The 25,933-nt window shown below is 46.6% G+C and overlaps 1 protein-coding gene across 9 annotated transcripts in view; it reads left to right on the top strand.

Annotated features, from left to right (window-relative positions):
• Positions 1-25,933, top strand: part of LOC1269895 (hippocampus abundant transcript 1 protein) — a 32,535-nt gene that overhangs the window by 1,696 nt on the left and 4,906 nt on the right. For 4 of the 9 annotated variants that reach the window (XR_009767197.1, XR_009767196.1, XM_061663687.1 and 1 more), the window contains exons 1-9: positions 13,375-22,356; positions 23,432-23,527; positions 23,902-24,092; positions 24,182-24,323; positions 24,429-24,620; positions 24,701-24,909; positions 24,997-25,083; positions 25,179-25,276; positions 25,355-25,732. Coding sequence is in view for 7 of the 9 variants with exons in the window: in XM_061663687.1 (XP_061519671.1) it covers positions 21,376-22,356; positions 23,432-23,527; positions 23,902-24,092; positions 24,182-24,323; positions 24,429-24,620; positions 24,701-24,909; positions 24,997-25,083; positions 25,179-25,276; positions 25,355-25,732 (2,374 nt within the window). In the remaining 2 variants the exon portion in view is untranslated. Of the gene's footprint in view, positions 1-13,374; positions 22,357-23,431; positions 23,528-23,901; positions 24,093-24,181; positions 24,324-24,428; positions 24,621-24,700; positions 24,910-24,996; positions 25,084-25,178; positions 25,277-25,354; positions 25,733-25,933 lie in introns of those variants that run through there. The other 5 variants (XM_061663688.1, XM_061663690.1, XM_061663692.1 and 2 more) reach the window with 3 other exon arrangements.

Here is a 25,933-nt window from a genome sequence, read left to right as displayed (position 1 = left end):
GAGTGTGAACCCTCTTGGGGGGAATTTTAGCTACCACCCTCCTTCCTTCGGCTGTAATCGGTGTCTGCCAAGCTGCCGTTTGGGGGGCAGGAGTACGTGAGACACACCACTGCCCAAGACAGTTTGTGGGTACGTAAGCGTACTAATGCAATTTGCATGAATCGACGCAAAAAACGCAAAACCGACCACAATCTGTTGCCGCGATGACGCGAGCTGGAGCTGGACAAACGAAACCCGCAAGCAAGGGCGAAACAAACACCGTACAGCACCGTCGGTCGCGGGGTTCACCTTGAAAAGAAAGAGAAACCGTCCACATAGCAAGCGAGCGTACAGCAGCAGAGAAGAAATGGCCCAAGCAAGACGGATGCAAAACCTATTTTCTACGTTTTGCATTTGAAGTTTTTAGAATCGGAACTATTCCCGTGTTCCGCACGGCTCGATCGACGTTAAGTTTTGTTGCAATACGCGTCAGTAGTAATTAAAGTACAATTGTAACGCTAGCACGGCGGAACAGCGGCCATTAATTGATGCATCATGCGCGATCATGCTGCTGCTGCTGCCGTTGTTACTGATGATGATGATGATCTTCGACACGATTCGATCCGTTGCGTCCGTTTCGGACAACGAACAGAGGGACAGTTACCACCCAGGGAGGGAGGATTGGTGGTATGCTTTTTGGAACCGGTTTTTACGACGGATCCTCTTCGTTTTCGCTCTCTTCAAAAGCTGCTTCTAGTGCGTTAAAAGATCACGGTTCAGCAGTACCGGTAGATGGATGATTGCTTTCCAAATTTAAAAAAAAAAAACAAAGAAAAAACAACTAAAAACGAACCACCGCAGGTCCATGATAATCCAAGAGGAACAACGAAATAGACGTGAAAAGAGAATGAAGCAAACGAAAAAAAAACAACAACAACACTGAAACACACACACACATGCGTCAGTTGCGTCTTGTGATGTGGTACTTTCTACTGGCCACCACCTTCCAACCACAGCCTCATGTCGCCCCGATTACAGAAGCTGTAGTATGCTCAGCTGATCAGGTCCGAAGCATTCGATACGTTGGGCCTGTTGGGTTGCCCTCGAGAAGATCGCACGAAAGAGGACAGACAGGGTGGTAGTGGACGTACATGAACTTGACCGTGATAGTTAGCTGCGGGCTTGAACTGTCATGGGCAACACCGGAGGTACGTAATGATAGTGGATTATCGCCTCCTTACCCCAACCATGCGTCAGGGCTGCGTGTTTACGTGACCCTGTCCAGGTTTTGCTTGGAGCAAGTTTTTTCTAAAGGTGGTGCTAGATGCGTAACCCTTTGCCATAACAGAGCCAGTGCGGTTTGATGCGTGTCTGATGTGGGTTGAGCGTTTGTTTTGAAGTTCAAAATTGATGGGTAGCTAGCTGAATTACCTATTTAGATGGATCACATTAACAGCAGCCTGCATTACTCGTTATCTCCTTTCACGCTCGTAAAATGAGAGCGAGTCTGATGTGTGCGCAAGCCATTTTTGGTCGGCCGGGAGGAATCCGGTTTCCCGGGCTTGTAAGCTGGTGATGGTGTCGCCGAGCTCAGTTGTCGCGTAGGTCAGTGTCAGTGCGAATAGAGAGCATTTTTGTTCGTTTATTGTTTCAACCGTAAGCATGCTGACGGTTGCCTTTTTCAGTTCCTTTTCTCTCTCCACTCGCAATGCGGTGATTTTTAATGTTTATTTTCATTTTTAGCCATGTGCCTTCTGACAATGTGAATGTCGTAGGACCGTTATGCAAAGAAAAAGATCGCCACAGAAAACGACTTCCAATCCATTGAACGCATCTCTCGCCACACATCTGTCCGACACACGTCATCAGCAAGGAGGATTGTACGAATCTTCTGGGCGCGTTGGTCTCTGGAAATAGCATTCGGCACTGTTGCTTCTGGTTGTGTTTGTGCCCGCCAGCAGAGCAGCAGCTCTCATGCCATCAAACAAACAAACAAACGTACGAAAGGGAATGCTTTTGCAGATGGACATTACGTACGGCAACGGACACCACCCGTTCTCGAAGCTTACGTAAATTTAGCAGACCACCGTACACCGCGGTTGCTCGAATGCTTGGATTTTGTTTTAGTCTTATCTTGGGAAACAGTCTTTGCGACCAAATGTGACCTATTTTTTTGGTTTCGTTGGCAGGTTTTCATTTTCTTTCTCTCGTGAGGTGCCCTCGGGAGTCATATTTGTCTAATACATCCAGCGAGATTATTTTTAGGCATTTTAAAGCAAATGACAAGATGTTTTCCTCTGCTTTAATATGTTACTGATCAGTTTATGTTGCAACTCATTAGTGAGGCCTTAGGAATTATTTTTAATTACACTAAGCAATAGCTGAATAATTGGAAAAACTCTTTTTCAATACAGCCAAACGGGACTGCAAAAGATGGGCGCTCCAATTATAGTTACATTTTTAATTAAACCCAGCTGCCCGAATGCGACTGCGTTTGAAGGCTTCTCAGAAATGCATTACTGCAATTAATTTGCATGTTAATGATCTGCATCTGATGGTTCCATATCGGACCCAACTATCATTCCCTACAGCATCACACGTGTCAGACGGAAAAATGCTTAAAAGGTCAGACTGTTTTTTTACCCCCCACTTTACCCACACACATCCTTGCCTCCTCTACTTGCTCATTTCGCTCGCAGTAAGTGGTGCCAAAACCGGACAAACATCCTGTGAAATCGATTGGCATATCCAATCTCTGCACATCAATCGGACCCCGGGCTCGCTGTGTCGACCCCCTTGATTGAGCCCCAGCGGAAAGCTGAACCGGAAGCAAACAAATGGATTTTTAACAACATAGCTCTACATGCCATGACCTATTTGCGAGGACGGTGGGGGGTTTTGCTGTTTTTTTTTTCTATTATTTTGTTCCACATTCCCCCTCCCCAGATCGAGATGTTGGGATGAGATTTGCACAAGCCTTGGGCAGCCAGCAGCAGCGAACCTACCATGTGCTTCTGATTAACACCGTCCGTCCGTTCAATCGCGTTCGCTCGCTATCACGGTTATGTTGCGAAATGGTTGCAAACGCGTCGTGCGTGTGTGTGTGTTTGATGGCTTGCAATTTCAATTATCAGCTTCTCTCGATATCGTTATCAGTGTGGTCAGTGGCGTGAGGGATGAGAAAAGGCGCCCAACCAGCGAACGGCGCTCGGTTGTGGTACATATTTTGGCCGTGTCACGATGCTATTATTCAATGTAATAATTCATCCCTCTGAGGCAGACGATACCACCATCGTCGTCCGTGTGTAGTACGGCGATAAGGGCCGAATGGTTGGATTTATCATGTTTAGATACCCCTTTTTGTGTGGTCCGGTTTTGTGTAACGATTGAACGTGTCCTACGATCGATTAGTCATGTTTGTACGCTCTGTATCGTTGCTGCACACAAAATTGACCAATTATTGATTTTGTCATCGCTTTAATTGATCAGCTCTTTGGTTGTTTTATCTCGTTTTCCGCTTTTTTTGTTGCATAGTGCCGGTGAGATAGGAAAGGATTTCTATATTAATTCACTTTTACTATGTTAATCGCATTAAAGCTTCTTTGGAAGTAGCTTCGGTGGAGAGTCGCGTTGGCTTCAAAGCGAATGTTACTAATTAATTGAGTTGATTACGGTTACAAAGTTGGGCTGATCAGCTCAGTCAGGCGCTGTGAGTGTGAGCTAGAGATGAGAAAAGCATAATTGATATACCTTTTGAGAGTTGAAAGTTACTTTCGGCGTATTTTAGGCATGTCGGAGAAGGATTTACTGTGAATTGTATTTCAAACATGTATTAATTAAATATTTCTAGATGATAGAATTGCTGATTTTATTTCATATCGAACACACAAAACCACACTTCTCCGTGCCAGATGTTAGATACCTTCATACACCTGGGAAGCTTTGTACGGTGCTAAATTTTGCATGCTTTTCATAATGCTACCGCACTGCTGCTACACTGTAACTGCTAAACGATTCCAATCCGTTGAGACTTTTGCACGTTTTTTCAACCAATGAAAAGTGTGAAAATTTGCACCCACAAAGTGTGTCAAAGAGCGCGTCCAAGCTCTCTCCTGCTGCGAAACCATCTGCCTGTTTGTACCGTCAGCCGTACCAAGGAACGGGGTTTACCATTTTAAAGTGACGTTTATTTATTAAACCATTTGCCTTGCGGGTGTTATTTATAGCGAAGAGAACATTCTGCGACAACTGCCGCTGCCGAGGCTGCCGCTATTGATTGAGATGAATTGAAATTGATCAACACATGTGCTTGTTTGCTAGTTGGAATCATTTTCCTTCCCGTTTTCATTTCGTAACTATTATTCACCCTTCGGGGCTTTTTCCTCAGCCGTCCTTGTTTATAGTTGACACGACGAGACGAAGATTGGCGAAATTTCCTATGTGTTTGGGCTTGAACCGCAGACAGAACTTTACCCTTCTTCCACTCCCAGTGCTCTCCCAACCTGCTCTTGTGCAACGCGAATGCAATTGTTGCCCGCTGATTGAATTTGCATGGGTGCACTTTGGTTGTTTGCGTGTCCGTGCATCGGGTGCAATTGCAATTTTTCTGCTGCTGCCCTGTCTCGCCAGTAGCCGGAGACGTGATCTTGCGCTATCGCTAGAGATGTCACGTACAGAGTGAGCGTCGTAGGGGTTAGAGTAAAAGTGATTTCTGAATGCTCAAAAGTGAAACGATTTAATAGCGTATAAGGGTTGTTTCAGCTTGATTGCAACATGAAAATAAAATAGTTACTCTCAATTAACTCTTGCCCCTTTTTTGTGGCTCATCTTAACAACTCTAATTCAGATTGTTCAATTTAAAGTCAAACGGACGGAGAAAAGGAGGACATCTTTCGATTAATTTCATGCCCCGTGTGTCCCGCAATACAGTCTCGTTCATTTATGCTAGCTGGACAGCGTAATAATAACAAAAGGAAGAAGCGCAAAATCGAAAGATGGCACACAATTTTGCATCTTCGCTTATGAAGTGGCGACTCGTTCGTTCGTTCCGAGTCGACTGCGGGGTTGATCACTTTATTGCTCCAGCCGAGCTTCTGGTGGCCGAGTGTTGGGCGAGTTCAGCTAATTTATTGTCACCTTCTTGTGGCAGTGACACGCCGGGATGGGTGGTAGGCAGGCAGGCCGGGGTTTCCCGCGTGCCACCGGCCTGTTGGTCGCTGACGTCAATTGTAGTTCGGTTCGCCATCAATGTGTGTGTGTGTGTACTGGTGTGGCAGAATGATTGTAGGACTTTATTTGCTGTGGCGGGTTTTGAGTTGAGTTTCGTTGTTGGTCTCGTGGTTTTGTGCACATTGTTGCGTCGCATTGTGTACGCACGCGATCCCCATGCATGGACGTCGTCTAGAAGACGATACGGCTGCACGCGTGTGTTGGCGTGAAAATGTGCCCTGTTAAGTGGGGAGAGAGAAGGACACACAATGCATTTTCGTGTGGGTCTTCGAGGTCTTCGGAAAGCCGTTCGGATGCACACACAGGCGTTATTTCCGTGTTTTGTGTCCCCTCGCGCCGGGTTGGTGGCAATTTATTTTCCCCTTCAAAAAACATGTCTTTTTACTTTAAACAATTTCAAACACTCAAATAACACTCTTCTATCCACTTTAGCTCTAGGTAGAGCACGAGAGAAGGAGCGGTAGGTCTTATCTTTCTGCTTTTCCGGACCAAATTCCCACTGCCTACACTTGACGGTTCTAATCTCTAATTCTTACCAACAAGCGGAGGAATTAATCATTTCGAGCACTCGGTGCTCTCGGGACGCGTTATTTGCGACAATTAAATACGATGAGATCATGCAGTATCGTTGCTTTGTGCTGAGATTTGTAGCTAAAACCGACGATTATGCGTGGGTGGAGTCGATGATAATGGAGGTACATATACGCTTATACAGGCTACAGGGCTTGATGAGCCAGCAACAACCGTATCGTCGTGGTGTACTCTTTTATTTGCATAAATTGTGCTCTTTAAAGGGCGTGAGTAACCGGCCGAAGCGCCGGTTGGTTAAGGTGGGTGTGTAATTAGCAGGCAAATTTACTACTATTAAGGTAAACCTGATTTGAAGACGAGTTGCTGCACACGAGGGTACAGTTCCGGATGACATAATGCTCTAACTGGCGTGATCTTCACATCTTACCCCTTACAGAAAACGATTAACGTTGTTAATAATCCCTTTTTTTTCTTCTGTTTTATCTTTTTCAGGTAATTTATCTCTAATGAGAACCAGAATATGCTGCATACATTTAGAAGCAAACGATGACGATGACAAAGATACAGCGAGAGATATGTTAATTCTAAAGCTTTTGAAGATAAGACGCGCGTAGATAACATTTTAGCATAGATAAGCGAAGAACGAATTCTGGAATGATCAGGTATGCTCTGTCCGTTGTTCTGTTCCTGTTACCTTCCGCAGTATTTACTGAGCATTAGCAGTGCGTGTAAAATGTGTGAATCATGTTTCTCTCGTTGGCCGTTGTTCGCACTGTTTTGAAACGTGAAGAAATTAATAACATTTTTCAATTTCATACCGTTGATGGGTGCACGCAGGAAGATGCTTGATATTGCAACACGTGATTGTGCGAGGTCGTGTTTTAAGCAAGCGGCTGTGTAATAATATGTTACACGCATATGAGAGACATTTGTCACGTTTTATCTATTGCTAGGGTCGGTAGTAATTAACTTTACGGTCTTATGGGTACTACTAATTACTTATTTGCCTTTTGTGGTGAATATCTTTGAGACTTAAATACATTAGAATGCGAAACTTTGCGAAATATTCCACAAACAATGTTGGAACCCAAGCAAAGCGACTCGCCAGAAACGTCATAAGTATTGCTCATACTTATTAGTAAAAATACTTTTAAAACTTAAATTAATCATAAAACTTAAAAATGCTGCAAAACATTCCTTTGCTACTGTTCGGCTTGCCTGTTTTCGCACTTATCGTTTGAAGCACACACTAAACGATAAGTTTATCTGTCACTGTTGACGTACCCGAGCCGAAGAGAGACTCGAACAGCTCACTCTCACTGTTCTCCTTCTCTCTGCACGCTGCTCACTGCTCCAAGAGAACGAACCACATTGCATTGCACTTTCGGGGTGAATGAATGAGCGTTTGGGGGCTCCCCCACCTCAAAGCCATGCACTCCAAATGCACGAAGCTCTCGGCAGAGCGCCTGAACCGAAGAGTGTACATCGCAGTTGAACCGAGCAAGCGAGTCTCTTCTTTTGGGGGATTGCCACCACCACCACCATGGCCATTAGCCCCCGTCCCGGAACGTAAACATGCACCCTCCCCTCTTCCCCCTTTGACCCATCGGGTTAGTTTATTTTGTGTCCTCTCGCTCTCCAACGGAAGGTTCTAATGCAAGGGAGAAGTGTTGGGATAGAGAAGAGATGTTATGCTCGCGAGCTCGCTCCGCTCCGAGCACTTCTCGATCGGTCAGCTTCCGATGGGTGGCCTTCGTGCTGGTGGCCGCAGTTCGTGGTTTACCATCGAACGCGCATGAAGTCGTCGCTGGTCGTCGTTTTTGGTTTCTTATTTTTTCGGTGAACAAAAATGGTGGTGCTGTTCTGTAGTGGCGGTGGTGGTTCGTTGCAGCAACGGTGACTCTTTGCTCTGCGACGTCGACGACGACCGCTTACTTATATCGACCCCCTTTCTGTCCGGTGGAGAAAAGCGACAATCACAGCGTGCCATCCTGTTGTTCTGCTGCATGATCTCCGAATGTAGCTTTGTGTCCACAATCGCAGCAACCACAGTGGGAGAGCCCTTTCACGTGCAGTGAAAATTGTTATTCCGTCTGCTAGAGTCGTGTGTGGGTGCCTGTTTGTGTGTGTGTGTGAAGGAAAAGCTCATCTGTGTGGAAGAATTTTCAACAGAAATGTTGGTGGTGGAACGTGTTGGAAAATAAAAGGAATAAACCCTTTCCCCCCCGTGCAGCAGTGCAAGACAAAACTGGCTGCGTTTTATCCCCCAAAAAGGCAGAAGGGGCGTACATACAGTCGTGTTTGTTTTTGTGCGTGTAGTGTATGCGCGTGTGTTTTCATTTGCTCGATGCGACAATAATAGTAGAGTTTTCCCCAAATCCCAAATCCGAGAAATTCCCATTTTCATTCGAAAAGGAAAAGAAATAAAAAACGCAATCACACCGAAACCAAATTTCTCCGAAAGAAGGGGAGCTGAAATCAAGTAGGCCATAAAAAGGGTGCTCCAAATTGGCAAAAAGCAATACCTTCGTGAAAGTTTTCGGTTGACAGTTTACCGTGGAGGAGCCATTGCGAATCAATAAAGAAGTGAACAGCAGCAGCAAGCACCTTGTTCAGGCTTTAGAAGCACTGTCTGAGTGTGTATTAGTGTTGAAACGCAATAACCCCCCCTAAATTCTATTGTGCTGCTGCATCGCCGCCCTGTCGAAGAGGAGACAGACATTTTTGGCACGGTTCGGACAAAACGGGTGCTAACACACGCACACACAGACTAACGCGGAATGCAAGGCACGGCAGCACAACAGCCAACGCGGCCACAGCAGCAGCAACCTAGCCAGCCAGCCCAAAAACAACAACAACAACATTCCAGAGTATGTATTCGAGTGATGTGGGCTAGAAAGTGAATATTGCCCGTACAAACTAGGCAAGCGGGTGTGCAAGCAACGGTATCTACGATGAGGAATGGTGCTCCTTTATGTTGGCACTCGTTTTTGGTGGTGTTGTGGGCACTATGTCCAAGGATTTACACTGTGACGAAAAGGACACAATTAAAACTTGTCTTTCTTTGTAGGATTTAGTAGAACGGATTGCCACCAGGGACTTTCATTCCCTCTGATGGCGTTCTGAGTTCGGTACTAGGACAGCACCAACGAAAGGAACGAAAAGAACATCAAAAACCATCACAATCTCACCCTCCACGAAGGAGGAGGGGGTCCGTAAAACACTTAACGTAGAAAGCGTGAGAGCATTTCCTTGCATCCTTGAATTCTCCCCACGGGGACAGTTGACAGTTTTACCAACGTGCGCGCTTCATCCTTCTCCGTGCGATTTCCGTGGCCGTGGTCGTTCAAGGTTCCCAATATATTTTACGCTCTTTTTGCTTTCTTGGTTTTCCGCTGCTTATCATCCTATCTAAAGCGTCGTAGGATAGAGCAAAGCTGTGGGTGTGCTCGTGGACAAGCGACTATAAGACACAGGATTTTAGATTGTGCCCCGGTGGCAGTTCTAGCACAACTCTGGAAAGCAACTGGGGAGAAAGGAAATTGGTTAAAGATTTGGCTCCTTCCGTTCCGTCGTCATTTGGCGGCTTTTCGTCTCTTTCTCGCTTTTTCTCGATTCCATTATGTAACAACGTCGCCGCCATTTCGGTGACAGTGAGCGGGAAGCGGCCAGCTCTAGGCTGGTGGCACACCAAGTAGAACTCGCAGGAATGTTTTATTTCCACCTAATATTGATTGATATGTTCTGCCTTCTTTCCGATGGTAAGGAGCTGCCATGCTGGGAAACGGCTAAAAGAACTCGCTCGTTGCAGGAGAAGCTCATTACATAATGTTTGTGTGCCATTGAACGCGAACACGGCAGGGAGAGGGGGGGTCGGGATACTAGAGAGGTCTAGAGAGGTTTGAAATTGATGAACTTTTGATCCCAGCATCATCGTTCGAACGCGCTGGCAAAAAGGTAACTGCGCTGGATGGTGATGGGATGTTGTTATCACACGACGAACGATGATTTGTTGCACCGCGTTGGTTGGTTGGAATGCAATCGTTCGAGCAGGGCGCGCGCGAGACGAATCGTCTGACATGGTGGTGTTTGTTGTAGAGTCACTTCACGTGCTTGACCATCTTTTGCCGCCCGCTGCGGTGCGAAGATAATGATGATGGATGCGTTGCTGAGGAGTGTGGAGGTCCCCTTCTCTCCCGCGTGTGTGTGTGTGTGCGCTGAGGTCTAGGTCAACCGGTTTCTCTGCCTATTGGCACGAAATCGCAGGATTCTCCTCTTGCGTCCGCTAATGTCGAAAACATCAAATACTGTTGTTGGCGGCCTCCAATCTGGTGTGTTGTTGATCGGGGGAGTGGTTTTTTAGCTACCCTTGCGTACATTGACCATGGCAAAGGACACAGAAAGCTAGAATGTAGCCAGAACTAATCGAGAATCGCTTTGGAACATTGCCCTAGCTACGATTGGTATACTGTTTTTTTGCAGCAGTAGTTTTCTGCTATATAAATCTGGTCGTTTGCTGCTGGCTAGGTGTAGAATAGTGGAAGTTTGTGGTATCGATTTTGGCACCAGTTAGGCTTACTCTATAAGGTTATGTTGGAAAGGTATCGTGTGGTAAATATGTTGACAGAAGGATAAAAAACAGATTTATTTTTTTGTGGAGACTCTCTGGCACAAGCTGTGATGATAAATAGAAAGATTGTATTGATCGTGTTTCAGAATGTACAGAACAGAGCAACGCTTCATGGAGAGAATAACACTTCAAGTTCAGAAAAACTAAACTGGTTCATAATGTGGGGCAAAAGAAACGACTGTGTGGTACAGTGCTAAGCGTTTCTTGAAGTACATCCTTGGACATGCGTTCAAATCTTGTCTTCATCGTGAATTAATTGAATGTTTTCTACGCGTTCAACTCTACTGAAGATAAAGCATGTTTGGTTCTATTGACATTTATTATAGCTTTGATAAGTTAGTAGGTCCAATTCGAAATGTATTATAAAGCGAGCTTGTTGTTTAGTAGAAAAGGTATTTTTGTAGAAAAGAAACATTTTTTACTTTGAACTTGAGCTGTGTTGCTGTTTCATTCCCAAGATCAAAACGGTCGGAAAGGATTTAATGTGGCGTATATTTTATTCCAAAAACATCTGCATTATAGCGAATGCTAATAAGAATTACCTGCTTCTGATACAACTTCCTTCCCACCTTGGACCACAATCGAAGTGCTAATGAGAGCGACAATGATTGTGGGCGGTGGTGGCAGTCGTCGCAGGCCAGCTATATATGTACCACAAAAAAGGTGATCATCTGATGTGGTTGTTGCTTGTGGAACTTTCCAGAAGTCGCGTGGTCGGATGATCGGTAGGGTTAGAATTATTCCTACTATAATCCAAAGCACAAAGCAAAGCCCCTGCTTCTAACTGTATGTTACATATTTCATGAGTAACTTTCACAAATCGTGTGGCAGCTTTTGCTGCTTTTGTGTTTAATTATGTTGTTCATAATGCGGACCGGCAAACCGGCAACCCGCAGGGGGGGCAGTATGTGTCCTTTGTGACCTTTTCTGTGCCATAAACTTATTACAACAGTGCGCCTCTGGTTGGTATTCGCTTCCGTGACCGATAATCTGGTCATTTCAGTATCCCGCAGTGGATTGTGGTGTATGTGCTGCTTTCAGTTCTTCTTTTTTGTGTGGTCTCTTTCAAAACACCCCCAAAAATTCATTTGTTTGCTGTGGCTGGATTGGACCCCGAAGGTACCAACGAAGCCGCCAATCATCGTGGTCCAATCGAGTTTACCTATTGTCATGCTCTGCGGTGGTGCCGAACGAGACGAGCCCCGGGGCTGGATTGGGGGAGACGTATTCCAATCCATTAGACCGTAGTTACTACACACCGAGCTCTCCGCGACGGGGGTACGTGTTTTCGCATCCAACCGGCAGCCCCGAGAGCGAGCGCACTCGCCGAGCGGATGACGTTTTGGTCAATATTGACTAAACTCTTAGCACCTCGCTATCTTGGGTCTCTCGGCTCGGCTCGGTCGATTGTGGTGGTGGTGATGGTGGATAGTGTTCTACTTCCTGCTGTTGGGTGGCGGCTTAATGTTTGAATGGGTCCGGTTGGGTGGTCGATAAAACGGGAGCGATGAAGGGCAGGAGGGGTAGGTCTGATGAGATGATTGTGTTTGAGCAGTCATTCAAAGGAAAGTGCAAAATTAGCACCTCCCTGCCTGGGTGAACATTGTAAATGTGCATGAAATTTAAAACCCGAACGCGCCGGAGGAGTACTGGCTGTTGGCATTATATGAAAGATCAGCAAAGACGGTCCAACGATCGAACGTTTTATGGAGTTTGCTCTCCGTCTGGACTGCTTATGCCGGTTTGCGTAAGGAAACGAGTTTCCTATCAGCACAGACGATTTGGTTTGGGTACACATTTTGTAATAAGCATACGCTTTGGGGGATATGATTTAGATAAAATGTAATGGGGAATAGAATAATTATAACTCGTTCGTTAGCAGATGTGGTCGCGTCGTGGGAACAGACGGGGATCGCCTTTTTAAACTTGAAGTAGTGTCTTCTTGAACTCTCTTGAGTTATTTATAGAGGCAAAGAGGGAAACTCCTTACCGACACAAGTACCTGATTATGTCGATGACTGTCGCTGAGAAGTGGAAGAAACACGAAGTAGAACAGAGAGAAAAAATGGGAAATTCAAGATGCAAAAGTGAACCATTATGATGTTGTGTGGTTTATGTGGAAATCTTTTTTCTGATTCAATTTATCTAAAAAATGCATGTAAATGATTTGCAAATAAGTTTTACTACAAATCACTCCATTCTTTCTCTCTTTTAAGTATGATCATTACTTAGAGAAGAAGTTCGATGGAGACGCCTGGTGCTGTGTTTAGAATGAAAGGATTTCCCTTACTTCATTTTCATAATGACATGGCACATGACACATTAACTTCTGTGCTACCAGCCACAACTGTAGCGTATTGCTTCTCTCTTGGCGCTTTTGCTGCATTGTGTGCGAAATTGCTTCCTTTTTAAAAACAAAACACTAAAAAAGAAGGTCTCCTCTATACTACCTACTCACTCTGTGTGTGTGGATGCGTTTGTGCTAAAAGTCACGCCCAACCCATTAATCAACTAATCTACATCTGGGTGATGGGTTTTTGCTGCCACCCAGGTTGATTGGGTTTTTGTCTCGCCTTCTCTCTTTCCCTCTCTTAGGCGTTTTTTTTGCGTCCCGATCCCTTCGGTTATGGCCATATTTTTCAAGTGTTGTATCGTTTGCCGGTTGCTGCTGCTGCTTCTGTTTTTGCAAGCAAAATTTGCTCGAGTAAGCACGAAATGGAATGTCTTGAAAGAAAAAAAGGCACCAGAGAGAGTGGTGGTGGCACATCATTATCTGCTGGCAAGAAGGGCGGGGTGCGGAGGGCTGGTCCGGCAAGCAAAAGCAAAGCAAAGTTTATGTTACATCCTCGCTTTGTGATAGCTGCCAGCTGCAGCAGCTGTAGATATAGTTTTGGGGGATTTCGGTAAGGGGCCAAAAAAAAAAAAACAAATGGACCACAAATGTATATGCGAAAACGATGAGGTGTGTGTATGATATTATTTTTATTATAATGTTCAAGTGGAAGAAGTTGTTGAGGTGCTTTTCGAAGAAGTGAATCGAAGCACAAGAAGCAAAAGAACGACATGCAAATGCGGATTGCGGGCACAGGATTATTGTGTGGTTTTCTCCCGTTATCCGTGTCCTTATTCGGTGGTTCCGATGGCGCGCCCCACTCGGCGATCGGTCGATAAACGCTTGAGAAAATGTGCGTTATCTGTGTGGTGGTGGTGCGTGTTGTTTGCTCAGCAGAAACTGTGCGAGCATCTCGGTATGAGTCTCGGTCGACGCGGGTCGTTGTACTGGCATGTATAATATCGTTAGAATGTTCTTTATTGGAATGCGATTTCTTGACGACGGGACAACGGGTGTCCTCCTTTTTTGTTGTTCCCATCCCATTGGTGGTTCACCGCAAAGTGCTTTATCGTCTTCTTCTCATCGTCCCTGTAAATGGGTTGCAGAAGGCAGTGAGGTTGTACATCACCAAAGTTTGATCGTATTCACGTATTCTGCTCCCTCTGTCCGTGTATAGCTGTGTGTGCTTATGGGCCAAATCACAATAAAAGATACGACACTTAATGGCAGGTAATGCCGTTTTTTATGATTGCTACATTCCAACGAACATTTGAACCTTCTGCTTCGTTTTCTTCCTTCCTTCGAGCGAAGGCTCCACATCGTCGATATGCAGCCAGCCTGCGTTTGGTGAATTTCCTTTCGAGTTGGTGCTCCCTTCGTGATGGCGTCATCAGCGAAAGGAAAAAGAGAACGAAACAAACCGACCCGAAGCCGCCCCGTGTCGCCGTCTGTGAGTGCACGTGCACCCGGCACTCGCGCAGACCTTGAGAAAATCGCTATCGACAGCTGTTGTAAATTACTGCTCGATGGATGATGGCGGCGTCCGTCCGGCACCCTTCCAGTGCTTGCGTGTGAGTGTTTCAACACACACGCACACACACATGAACACGGCAGCATAAAAACACATGCGCTTCGAGGCAAAAAGGAAAAAACATACAGTCGGCATATCTTTTAGTGCCAGAGAAGCTTTCCCAGCGCCTGCCTTGTTATTGCTATTGGTCTAGCACAACCGGATCCATCTTGTCCTTCCGTGTGGCACACGCGAGAGCGAGAGAGCGCGCGAACCAACCATCCTGACTCTCTTCCTCTCCCCACTATTCCGGTAAAGAAGCACAGGGGATACCCGAGACCTCCTTCCCGTGTACGAAAGGGAAAGGGAATGTTTCGGTGGCGGCATCCGTTTCGAAACCCGTTGGAATGTGCTCTGTGAGGCAACGTTTTCCTTTGGGACATGCGCACTAGCACGCGCTGAAGGAAGGGGGGAGTCCTCATTCTTGTGCGGTAGTGACGGGGGGGAGATGGGTCGGTGTGATGAACTTGCTGTCGTAGAGAAAAACCATACCTCCCTTGGAATTGAGTTTTGGAGCGAGGTTTCGAGTGGTTTGGGGGGGGGATTGCCGGAGCAGAACCTTAGGCCGTCGCCAGTGTCTGCGTGTTTATGCCAGGAGTTTGTTGATTTCATTTATGCCCATTTCCTGCTGGATGATTTCTGAAAGCAGCATCGCGAGCATCGCTGGAAGACGACGGCGACGACACCACGCGCTCTCTCTAGACACTGGCTAAGGTACCACCGAGGTCGCGACTTCCGCTTGACATTGGATGGGATTTGTGTTGTGCAGTGGTGGTGGCAGGATTTAAATGGAGTTGGTTCAGGTTCCATATCGAGACGCATCGTAAATTTTGTGAAAGTAGAGTTTTTTGTTGTGTAGAAGAAAGATCCTTTGGAGTCTTCTGCAGAAGTAACAATTAGTCTGATTACTGGAATGCGCATTCCCTGTCTGTGTGTGTTTTTTTTTCTCTCTCTTTCCTATTCCTCTGCTGAAGTCTCGTGCCAAAATGAGATGATGTCAGCCGAAGGGAATGAAGAAAATGACGACTTATCGTATGTTTTTGTATGTTGTGCTGCAAGGGTGGAATTACGCTAATTAGCGATTACTGCATCGCACGGATTATGCCTTGGTTCGTCGTTAGCAGTAAATCGTGATCAGTAGCTGCGGGAATTCCGTAGTAATTGGTCGATTTAACAACACAATCGAAGTCTTTTATTTGTTGTGTAATCGTACCGTGCCTATATGACGCAAGCTGCCTACCACACACGACAAAGAGCTTAGGTTTTAGAACAACAATAATAGAACGATTGTTCTAAGTAAGAAGCTCTCAAAGAACTCTCAAATGTTCTTTTTGATATTTGATTGAGTTTTTTTACTTATTTTTTTATTTTTTTCAATGGATTTGTTTTTAGTCCCTTTTTGTCGTGATTTAGGTTCAGTCAAGTGCCAAACAAAAGTTATTATTAACCAATGACGACAGTTTCCAATGTTTGGTAGGCCTCGGAGTCGTTATATTCGCATATGTTTGACCTCCAAAAAGTTTGTCGTAAAATTCCAACTCCCAAAACGGCGGTACCTCAACGCTCCCAGTTCATCTCCAACACTCCTAGCAGTTCTCTTGTAGACTGTAGCCAGCACTGCCTGCCAAAGACACGGGTTTTGCGCGTGAAATGGTGCGAACCGTTAGAAAGGTGTTTTTCTCGCTCTTTCTGTGCAGAATGCTCCCTCCGGGGAGAGCGTGTACCCCATAAAACATAATTCCGTAACGTATCATAAATCGTTTATCGCAGCAGCCCAGGCCAGACCATCGCTTCCCTTCCTCCCGGGGTCTCGGATATCTTGAGGTGCAGGAGCATCGGCTGTTTTTAGGTCAAGGATGATGGGGAAAATTTACTGTCGAGAATGAAATTTGATCTCCCCCTGTTCTCAAGTGGGTGATGGTTGTGGTGATTCAGACCACGGAGTGTCTGTGTGTGTGTGTTTATTGCATGCCACACAGGAGAGTTTGCAAACTGACCCAGACGAAATGGACAACGACTTCAATTACACTCTCCCCCCCTTCATGTGCGGGACGTGATAGAGGGAGGGGAGATGTTTTGCTCTTTTTGCACAGTCCCAGGAGTGCCAGTAGTAGTAATGTTGTGCCCCATTTTTATTGGACAAAGTAGAGCGCAAAAATCTGCCCCAAAGACGACGGGGAGACGCGTTGCGATGTTTACACGAGGAAATGGCCCGTTCAATTGAGAGTTGGAGAGCGATTTCGCAAGAAATAAACATGATCCAAGTGGGCCGGGGATCGCTTACAACTTTGATTGTAATCGCTTTGGGCTTAATTGAAAGCATCAAAGCTCTGCATTGACCGGGAGGGGGAATTCTAGGACGTCTTTGGAATTCCCGCTTACGGCAAGAAGAACAAATAAGAGTTCGCTTACAATGAAATGGATTTCCTTCAAACAACTTTCTCAAAATGTATTAACTAGCCGGTGAAACTTTCCCACCGGGCTTGACACGAATGGGAAACTTCCTTTTCGCACACAGTTTGTGCGTCCGTTTGGATGGTGCTGCTACCGGCAATAAATCACAACTTGTCCGCTGTAAATAATCGATCCAAGAAGCGCGACATTTCGTGACGATTTTTGTTCTCAGCAGCACGGCAAAAGGGCAGCTGCGAAAACTGCGAGTCACGAATACGGCCGTTCATCGCGTGGCGTCCCCATTTGGGAAGGGGATTTGATTGGTTTTCCAATAAGCTGTGAGAGGTTCTACACACACACCCGAGAGCTGTGCGCTGTGGTTGTGCTGCGGATTTTCGATGATCCATCTTGTGCATCATCATCATCATCATCAACGCTGCCGCCGCCGCCGTCGTGCTGCATACCTACCATATACCGTGTTAGTAGTGTGCATTGGAAAAGCGCATGTGGTCGCAGCCCCAAGCCCCAATGCAGTACTCGCAGTACGATGTGTGTGTGCTTGTGTGGTGCATAGGGTTGAATTTTGGAGCAGCAATGGCAAACGGCTTTTGACGCTGGGTGTGTGTAATGCACACGATATCATAAACCGCACGGGCGCAGCAGAGGGGCCAACATTTTGACGTTCTTTTTTTAGTTTTTAGTTTTTTTTTTTAAAAAGGATAGAATCGGAGCTAGGTACTGCGTTTACTCTGGCCTGTATGCCTTTCGTGATTACACCTTTTCGTGACTGTGGTTTAGGGTTATATAGGTTTTCAACTGCAACCACAGTTTAAGCTGCTTCTCCCCCCATTTTGGATGATGTTTGGCCTTTGCCGGGAAAGGTGAAAAAGAAAAGAAAAACCCTCCCTTCCCGCAGTAAGTTACTTAAACCCTCTGTGTGTGTGTTTTGTTGCGGGTTCCGGTGTCGGAAAAGTTTTCAGTAACATGTAACAGCCTTTCGGTATTAACTTTCGACATTGTATGATGCCGATGGTTGTTACTACCGGCGCGCGGTTCAGTGTGTTCGGGTGTGGTTAGGTTATTCAAAAACCACATCCTTGGTTACGCTTTTCACAAACCAGTTATTTAAAAGAGCGTTAGTCTAACCAAACGATTAACGGAGAGATTTAACGGAGGTCCTAGCAGCTCCTGAATGCAAATGGAATTTTTGTTTGTAATGTTGGATCACATTGATATGAAAAAAGACTTGACATAGCTTTTTGGATCCATTTTTTGCACTTTATAGGAAGCATCAACTTGCACAAGCTGTCAACGTATTTGTTAATAGAAAGCCCTTTTTTGGGGGCGAGCTTGCAGTGCTGCAAAATGTCATGAGTATCACGAGATTTTCACCAACGAAAACAATGAACATATCCGTAGCTTGATGCTCATTGATGATACTCAATCAAAGTGCGTCATAATCATGATTTTTTCTGGCTACCAAATGCCACTGTTTCAGTCACCAACACTCATGACTGAAACGAAGCTCAAATCAGCTCACTCACACAACTGAGAAGATCAGTGATGAGACTCAAACAGTTGGAGAATCAATCACATGCTTCTGATCATCACATCTGATCATCACAGTAGAGCGTCTCGTGACGCTGACATGATTTTGTTTCAGCCAGAAATTGTCATGACTATGTCAGTCAGACATTTTGCACAACTGATCACAACAAAAAAGTCATGACATAGTCACTGACCCAACGATGGTCGCAAAAATGTCATGAAGCATGTATTGGTCACACCAACCGTTTTGAGTATCACCTCTGATTATCTCAATTGAGTACGTGACGCTGATATAGATTTTGTTTCAGTCAGATTTTTTTCATGACATTGACAGTGACATTTTGCAGCACTGCGAGCTTGTTTTATTTATTGCTTCTCCTCCACTCAGCTCATAAACAGCTTTGATTGCATTCGAGAGAAGGGGCACGTTGTTTCCCGAGTGCCATGTTTTATTCATCCAACACAGCCAGCCAACCCGGTGCAAAAGCGCCTACTGTGTTGTTTTGCATCTCATCATCTTCGGGGGGTGGTGGTGGCACATTAGAAAATGCGTTGCCGCAGCCGCCCACACCCGCCGTACACATCCACACGCTGTGTTACCCAAAACAAACAAGCCTCTCTCGCCGCTCTGTGACTGTGTGTGTGTGTGCGCTTTGTTTTTGATTAAGGATGGGTGTAGAGAGATGTACTCTGGGTTGATGCTTTATTTTCCTGTCGTCCCTTCAAAAGTTAATCACCCTCTGGCGGCGGCCTCGTCCGTTGGTAACGATGGCGACGGTCAAGCTTAATCTATCTTTGGAGGTGCTGGTTCGTTCGGGGGTGCTCTGATGGTGTGCTTGGAATTGTGTTATTTTCTTCCATGTGCTTTTGATTGCTTTTAAGCTTTCTATTGAGAAAAGACCTTTCTCCAGCAGGTGGGTGTGAGCAACGCGTTGTCGTTTTTTAAGGGTGGGTGGCTCTTTGCAAAGAATGAAGGGAGATTGTGATGCTTTTGGAACGAGAAAAGAAGGTAGTGCGTGCTGTGGGAGGGCTACATTTTAAGAAGCAATTTTTCATAGGAAAGGATTTTATGCTATGTTGGCGTGTTTTCTTACAGTGCGTCAGAGTTCTTGGAAGGATGGAAAGTTCATGGCAAAAGAAAAAGATCGTTCAAAAATAGCTACCCCTTTTAGTATGGATTAGTTCAATGTGCTCTTTGGGTATTCTACGAGACGAGAAGGATGTTATGTGCATTAGTTTTGTGCAGTGAAGAAAATTTGCACATTTTGTACATGTTTCAAACAGAAACAAAAGCGCCAACACAGATACCGTTGCTGCCCCCCTTGCTTTCGGACTAAATGCGATATTATGCCCTAGCGAAACTAACAACACTTGAACCACACATCTATTTGTAGGTGAGCAATCAGTGCGTCTGAAAGAAGAAAAGACCATCCCGAAAAGAGAAAGAAACCAAATCAAAGGGTGTACACGGCACGGTGTACGACGATTGTGAAGAATTATTTGCAATCAAATTCAGTGCCTCTCTCAAACAGAATCAAATACAAGCAAGCAAGCAAACAGTGGAATCCGTTCAATTTTCAACCACACCCTCTAGCACACGCCCAGCAAAGCCTGACAAAAGTCCTTGAAGCGAGCAGCAATAAACCGAGCAGTGCGTGCGTGGGTGGTGAAGTCGTCCAGGGAGCCATCGTCATCGTATACGTCCTAGGAGGAGTCACTGAGGCGCAATCGCCCACACAGAATTGCTTAATCCTCCGCAGGAACCAAGAATAACGCAATAGCAGCAGCAGCAGCAGTGCTTCCGTTCGACTGAGAGCTTTAAAATACGCACACACACACCACAAGAGACACACCCACAAAAACGGGGTGGGCTGCATTCGATCTGTGAACCACTGATAGTGACAGTGTGTGAGAATACCTGCATAGCCGGAATCATAAATCCAATCAACCGACGGTCTGAGACGGGGCCTATAGGATACATACATAGAGGAATATATTTTGAATTGCGTTGTATGTATGTGCCTGAAGGAAGCAAAAGTGCACTACTCTTCTGTCATACCTCAAGAACGCTTTACTTCTACCACACTACCCAGAGAGATAGGAAACGTTTATTTTTTCACCGATAGTATCTGACAAGTTCCTACGCGGCGGCGGAAGCCATTTATAAGCGCGCGTTTGCTGCTGCTTTCTCTCGAATGAAGACATAAAAATTCAAATTCCTCAAACCCATAGAAGAAGAGAGCACAAGAGCGCGTGAGTCAAGCTCGGGGCAATTGTGTGGACACGTTTTGCAAAAAGCGTCAATAATCGGCCACCGCGTTGCCGCAATTCCGTCCGTGTCCGGTTCGCGGTTGATTGACGCCGACGCGTCGGAAGTAAATGCGTACATTTGTGCGGGTCGGGTTGTCCATTGTACGTTACTGTGTGTCAGCTCTACAACCTGTCTCTCACGTCGCCACACGAGCTCAACCGGCGCGAAGATTCGGTGATTGCGATCAGCCGCAGCAGCGCGCATGGTGTTTAAATTTAGCAGCTTCCCGCACGGCACAACCTAAGGGACGGATATATCCGCGCACAAACCCCGGTACTGTGTGTGTGTGTGTTTGACTGTATTGGCGGCTCGTGTTTAACACCTCTCACCCCCAGTGTGACAGAGTGAGAGCGCTTTTTAAACAAGACGAACCCCGAAAATCACGCCGTTGGCTGATGGGCAGCAGATCGGATTTTGCTGAAGGTTGCTGATTCGCAAAGTACACTTAGAAGCTTACGTGGAAAGAGAGAGAGAGAGAGCAAATTGTGCTCCCGAAGTAGAAGGAAGTCAAGAATCCAGCCTACCATACTCTAATCTATATCTATAGACTACACTCCACACACACACACTTCGCGTTAAATGAGCCCGAGTCGGTGCCATTATTGTTATCACTGTTGTTGTTGCGGTAGCGGAAGTCGGAATCGAGTCGTCAGTACCGGCAGCGGACGGATCGGTGGCACAGGTCCGCTCGGCTGGATGCAGCTCTGGCAGCGCAAGGTAGCGATCGCTGGCAGTAGGGAAAAGTTTGCCGATTAACGTCCGCCAGGCGAAAGCAGCAGCGAAAAAGGGTCAATTCCGTGGACAGGCGAGCAAGGCTAACGTGGTACGGGAACGGTATAGTACAAGTGAGGATGGAGGAGCATTCGGCAAAGTTTTTGGGTGCAGCGGCAGCAGCAGCGGCGGCGGGTGATGCCAGCACGAAGTTGTCTCACATGGGTGGGGCGTCGGCGGCGGCAGTGGCCGTTCCTGCGAGCCAGCAGCTGCGACCCGGAACCGGGAATGCAAGTGATGCGGAAGTCTGTGATAGAAGTAACGTGGTTACTATGGATGAGTTGGGAGCGATCTTACCGCCTGCCGGCGGCGAGCCGGTAGAGGACAGCTGTACCGATACGGACGATCAGAATAGCAATTATCTAAGCATTAGCAACAGTCGCAGCAGCAGCTGCTTCGACCTACCCGGCGAATGTTCGCCGATGATGGGCCCGGCAAGATTGAAGCCGGTGTCGCCGGAGGAGGAGAGCCTGCGGATGACACTTGTAAACGAGCGGTACATACAGTCGGGACAGATGGGGGTGGTTCTGACACCGGGCGAGCTGCTGGGTGAAGGTAGCAAAGAATCCGGCCCAAAGCCACGGCTCGATGACGAAGAGGAGGAGGACGATGAGGATGAGGATGAGGATTCGTCCATGCTAACACATTCGGCCGCAACGACGGCAACCGTGTCGTCCAACAAGTCCCGCATACTGGTGGTGGGTGGAACGGACCAGCAACCCGGTTGTTCCAATGGCAGCAGCAGCAGCAGCAGCAGAGTGCCGGAAGCTGGCGTGTGTTGCAACATAGTTGACAATCCGGTCAGCGAAACAGCGGGTGGCAACAGCACGGTGGTCGACATCGGAAGTACGGGTAATGCACAGGACGGTAATGTACGCGCAGCAGCAGTAGCCCCGTCCGGAGCGACAGCTAACGGAGCGGTCGGCAACCCGCACAGCCGGGTCACGACGACACCGTCGAACTTGAGTAATTGCAGTGGCCTACCGACCGTCACCGTGGTGCAGCTGAAACAGAGCAAAAATCTCATCTACTTCCTGCGATTGATCTTCAATCACTGTAAGGTTGGTAGATCCCAAGGGTTGGTGTGTTGGTTTTCTGTTTGTTTGTTGCAGACACTGAAACAGGAGAAACTGAAGCAGGAGACACACAAAGCCCTCATGCTCTGCTTTTTCTGCCGCGCTCCTCTCTACCTTTTCCATTGTTTCGCGTTCGTTTTATTTGCTGTATTTGCGTATCATAGCTGTTGTGGGAGGCGCTGGCCGCTAAACATCATGTTATTATTTGCTAGGTCTTTAATTGGGGAATGCTCGCATGAAATGCTCTGCTGCCCCATCTGAAGCGAGAGCGGAAGCGATGAATGTTATATGCGCCAATATTTCATCATGTTTCGGTTGTGTCCAGATGAGTGGAGGTGGACAGACTGGTATTTTGCGGTTAGCAAACACGGCTGCGAACATGGTCGATTGTGTTCTGGACCGTTGCACATTGAACACGGAGATACAAGGCGATGTATTCCGGGTATTTCGTACTGGAGCTTTCAGACCGTTTGAAGAATTAGCAGCATTTGTCGATCGATAATTGGTCGAGCTGTAGGTTGTGGTTTAAGTTTTATACATGTTAATTAATGTTGTTGCGAAGTTTGAGGATCTATTCAGGTTCTAAAAAGCCTCTTGGAAGGACAAAGATTTTGAATTGAGAAGTTTCCTACCTATTTTCCGATAACTTTGGACGGAAGTGAACTGTGATATTAATATCTATCGATTGCTTTTACTTGTCAATCAACGAGCAAATGGCTTGGGAAGGATGGATAATGTTTCACAGATCAATTCCAGCGTGCTTTCAAGAACAATGTTCATTGAGTCCTCCTTCCGTTTCAAACACATTCTACGGGGAATGTAAATATAATCGATCACTGTTATCATTAAACGAATTAATGCGCGCTTCATCAAAGCAGCTGAAAACAAAACAGCTCTCCGCTGCCATCGTCATCATCATCGTAGCTATATTTTAAATTATATGTTTTTCCTGCTTTCTTATACTCTCTCCCTGCCATCGCGCAAACTTTCAGCCGACTGTGTATCGTGTTTCAGCCACTTATTACTGTTCTCGTTCCCGTTTTTTCCCATTCTATTTCAGAGCTCCGGTATAGGAGAGCCGAGCGTTTATCATGCCTTAGTAGTCATATTTTTGGAATTTTTCGCCTGGGGACTGTTAACGATGCCGGTCATCAATGTAAGTATTTTGCTGCCTCGTTGCGTTACAGAAGAGCAGAGTTCTGTTTGTGAAAACAGAAGCGGTTGCAAGTGACATGTTCCACTGATTCGTGTAGCAATCGGTTCCTTTCCTTTATGCGCATTGTCTCACATAACAAAAGCATGCGAAGGAATTGGAGAGTAATGCGGTAATTGGGTGGCGACAGCAGGTTACAGCGTGGTCTAAATCGTATTAGCCATAACGTAACGTAACCACACTGCCTAAAAATAACCCTGCCGCCTTCCTTGCATAACAAGTCACTTGCGCAGGGTTTGGTGTCTGATGCAACTCACAACTCCTATGCAGCAACTATTTACCGTCCTGTTATCCTTTTCTTGCTCCTTTTACGGCAGGTCCTCAATCAAACCTTTCCAGATCACACCTTCCTAATGAACGGGTTGGTGATGGGCATCAAGGGCATACTGTCCTTCCTGAGCGCTCCACTGATTGGCGCACTGTCGGACGTGTGGGGCAGGAAGTTCTTCCTGCTAATTACGGTGTTCTTCACCTGCGCTCCGATCCCTCTGATGTCGATCAACTCTTGGTAAGTGTGTTCCCTTTCCCTTCCCCTTGCTCTTGTACACTGTGTGCGGTTGTTAATCTGTCTTCTATATCTCGCCAACCCTCTTCCAGGTGGTTCTTTGCAATGATCTCAATCAGTGGCGTGTTCGCGGTAACGTTTTCCGTCGTGTTCGCGTACGTCGCGGACGTGACGACGGTGGAAGACCGGTCACGGGCGTACGGTTTGGTGTCAGCCACGTTTGCCGCTAGTTTGGTACGTAAAAGATAGTTGGGTTGATGATGTTCATCAATAAATTGGGAAAACAAATTTAATTTTCGTGTGAATTTGTACAACACTCTCGTGCTGCCCCCTCTTTAGGTTATTTCACCTGCCCTCGGAGCCTACCTGAACGACAAATACTCGGAACCGCTAATCGTTGCCCTTGCCACTGCAATCGCGGTGCTGGATGTGTTCTTCATACTGGTGGCGGTGCCGGAAAGCTTACCGGAAAAGGTGCGTCCCAGCTCGTGGGGTGCACCGATCAGCTGGGAACAGGCAGATCCGTTTGCGGTAAGTCCAGGACAGCGAGTTGTAGAAGAGAAATTAGTTTCTTTACTTAATTACAATCTTTTCTTCTTCCTTTCCCACAGGCACTTCGTAAAGTTGGTCTGGATCAAACGATTCTGATGCAGTGTGTTACGGTGCTGCTCTCCTATCTGCCCGAAGCGGGACAATATTCGTGCATTTTCGTCTACCTGAAACTGAAAATGCATTTCAGCTCGATCGATGTATCGATCTTTATTGCTGTCGTCGGTATACTAAGTATACTGACGCAGGTCATCCTAGGTGATCTAATGAAGTAAGTTTTGCGCGAACGAACCCGCCGGACGAACCGACGCTAATGTGAGCTTTTCCTTTCTTTCCTTTCTTCCTCTCCTCCCAAAAGGGCACTTGGTGCAAAGCGTACAATAATAATAGGATTACTGTTCGAAATGTTACAACTGCTTTGGTATGGTTTTGGCAGTCAGACATGGTAAGTGTGTTGTGTGTGTGGTACATGGCAAGCGAAAGCGAGGAGAAAAGAAATACGTGCATTAATTAATGTTCCGTTCCTTTTGTCTGGCGCAGGATGATGTGGGCAGCAGGTATCCTTGCTTCATTAGCGTCAATTACGTACCCGGCGATCAGTGCATTCGTGTCGATACATTCCAACCCGGACCAACAGGGTAAGTGGAACCGTTGTAATGGCATTTAGCGAGCAAGAGAATACATCTAACACGTTTTCCATCTCTCTCTCCCGCCAGGAGTGGTCCAGGGTATGGTGACAGGAATGCGCGGCTTGTGCAACGGGCTGGGGCCCGCAATGTTCGGCGTCATCTTCTACGTGTTTCACGTCGACCTGAACGACGAGCATAATGTAGCGAGCCACAGCCTGAACGGGGCCGCCATCGGGGCGGTAGCGGGCGGTGGCGTTTTCGACGGCTCCGACGCCAAGTTCGTGCGCAACGAGACGCTGCTCGGTGGCTCGGTGCACCATCACATCGAGGACGAGTACTCGCAGCTCATGCCGGGCCCGCCGTTCGTGTTCGGAGCACTCATGGTTATCTGTGCGATCGCCGTGGCGGCCTTCATACCGGAGACGCCGAGCGACACCATGCGGCGGCCATCGGGTGAGAAGAAAAGTAGTTATTTCCAACTTTTTCCCTCCCTCTTACCTGTGTGTTTCCGTGTGTTTTGGTGTGTGTGATGGTCACACTAACAGTCCACTAACGAACGGCACATTAACAAATGAAAGTGGTGTTTGTCGAACTAATCTACTAATCACCCGCACATGCTCTCTGTGGTATTCGTCTTCGAACGATGTCTTTCATTTTCATTCAGAA

The sequence above is a fragment of the Anopheles gambiae genome, chromosome 2 (genome assembly GCF_943734735.2).
Source record: "Anopheles gambiae chromosome 2, idAnoGambNW_F1_1, whole genome shotgun sequence".
NCBI classification, from domain to species: domain Eukaryota; kingdom Metazoa; phylum Arthropoda; class Insecta; order Diptera; family Culicidae; genus Anopheles; species Anopheles gambiae.
Note: the sequence above shows the minus strand (reverse complement) of the source record. Positions and strands in the feature narration are given on the sequence as shown.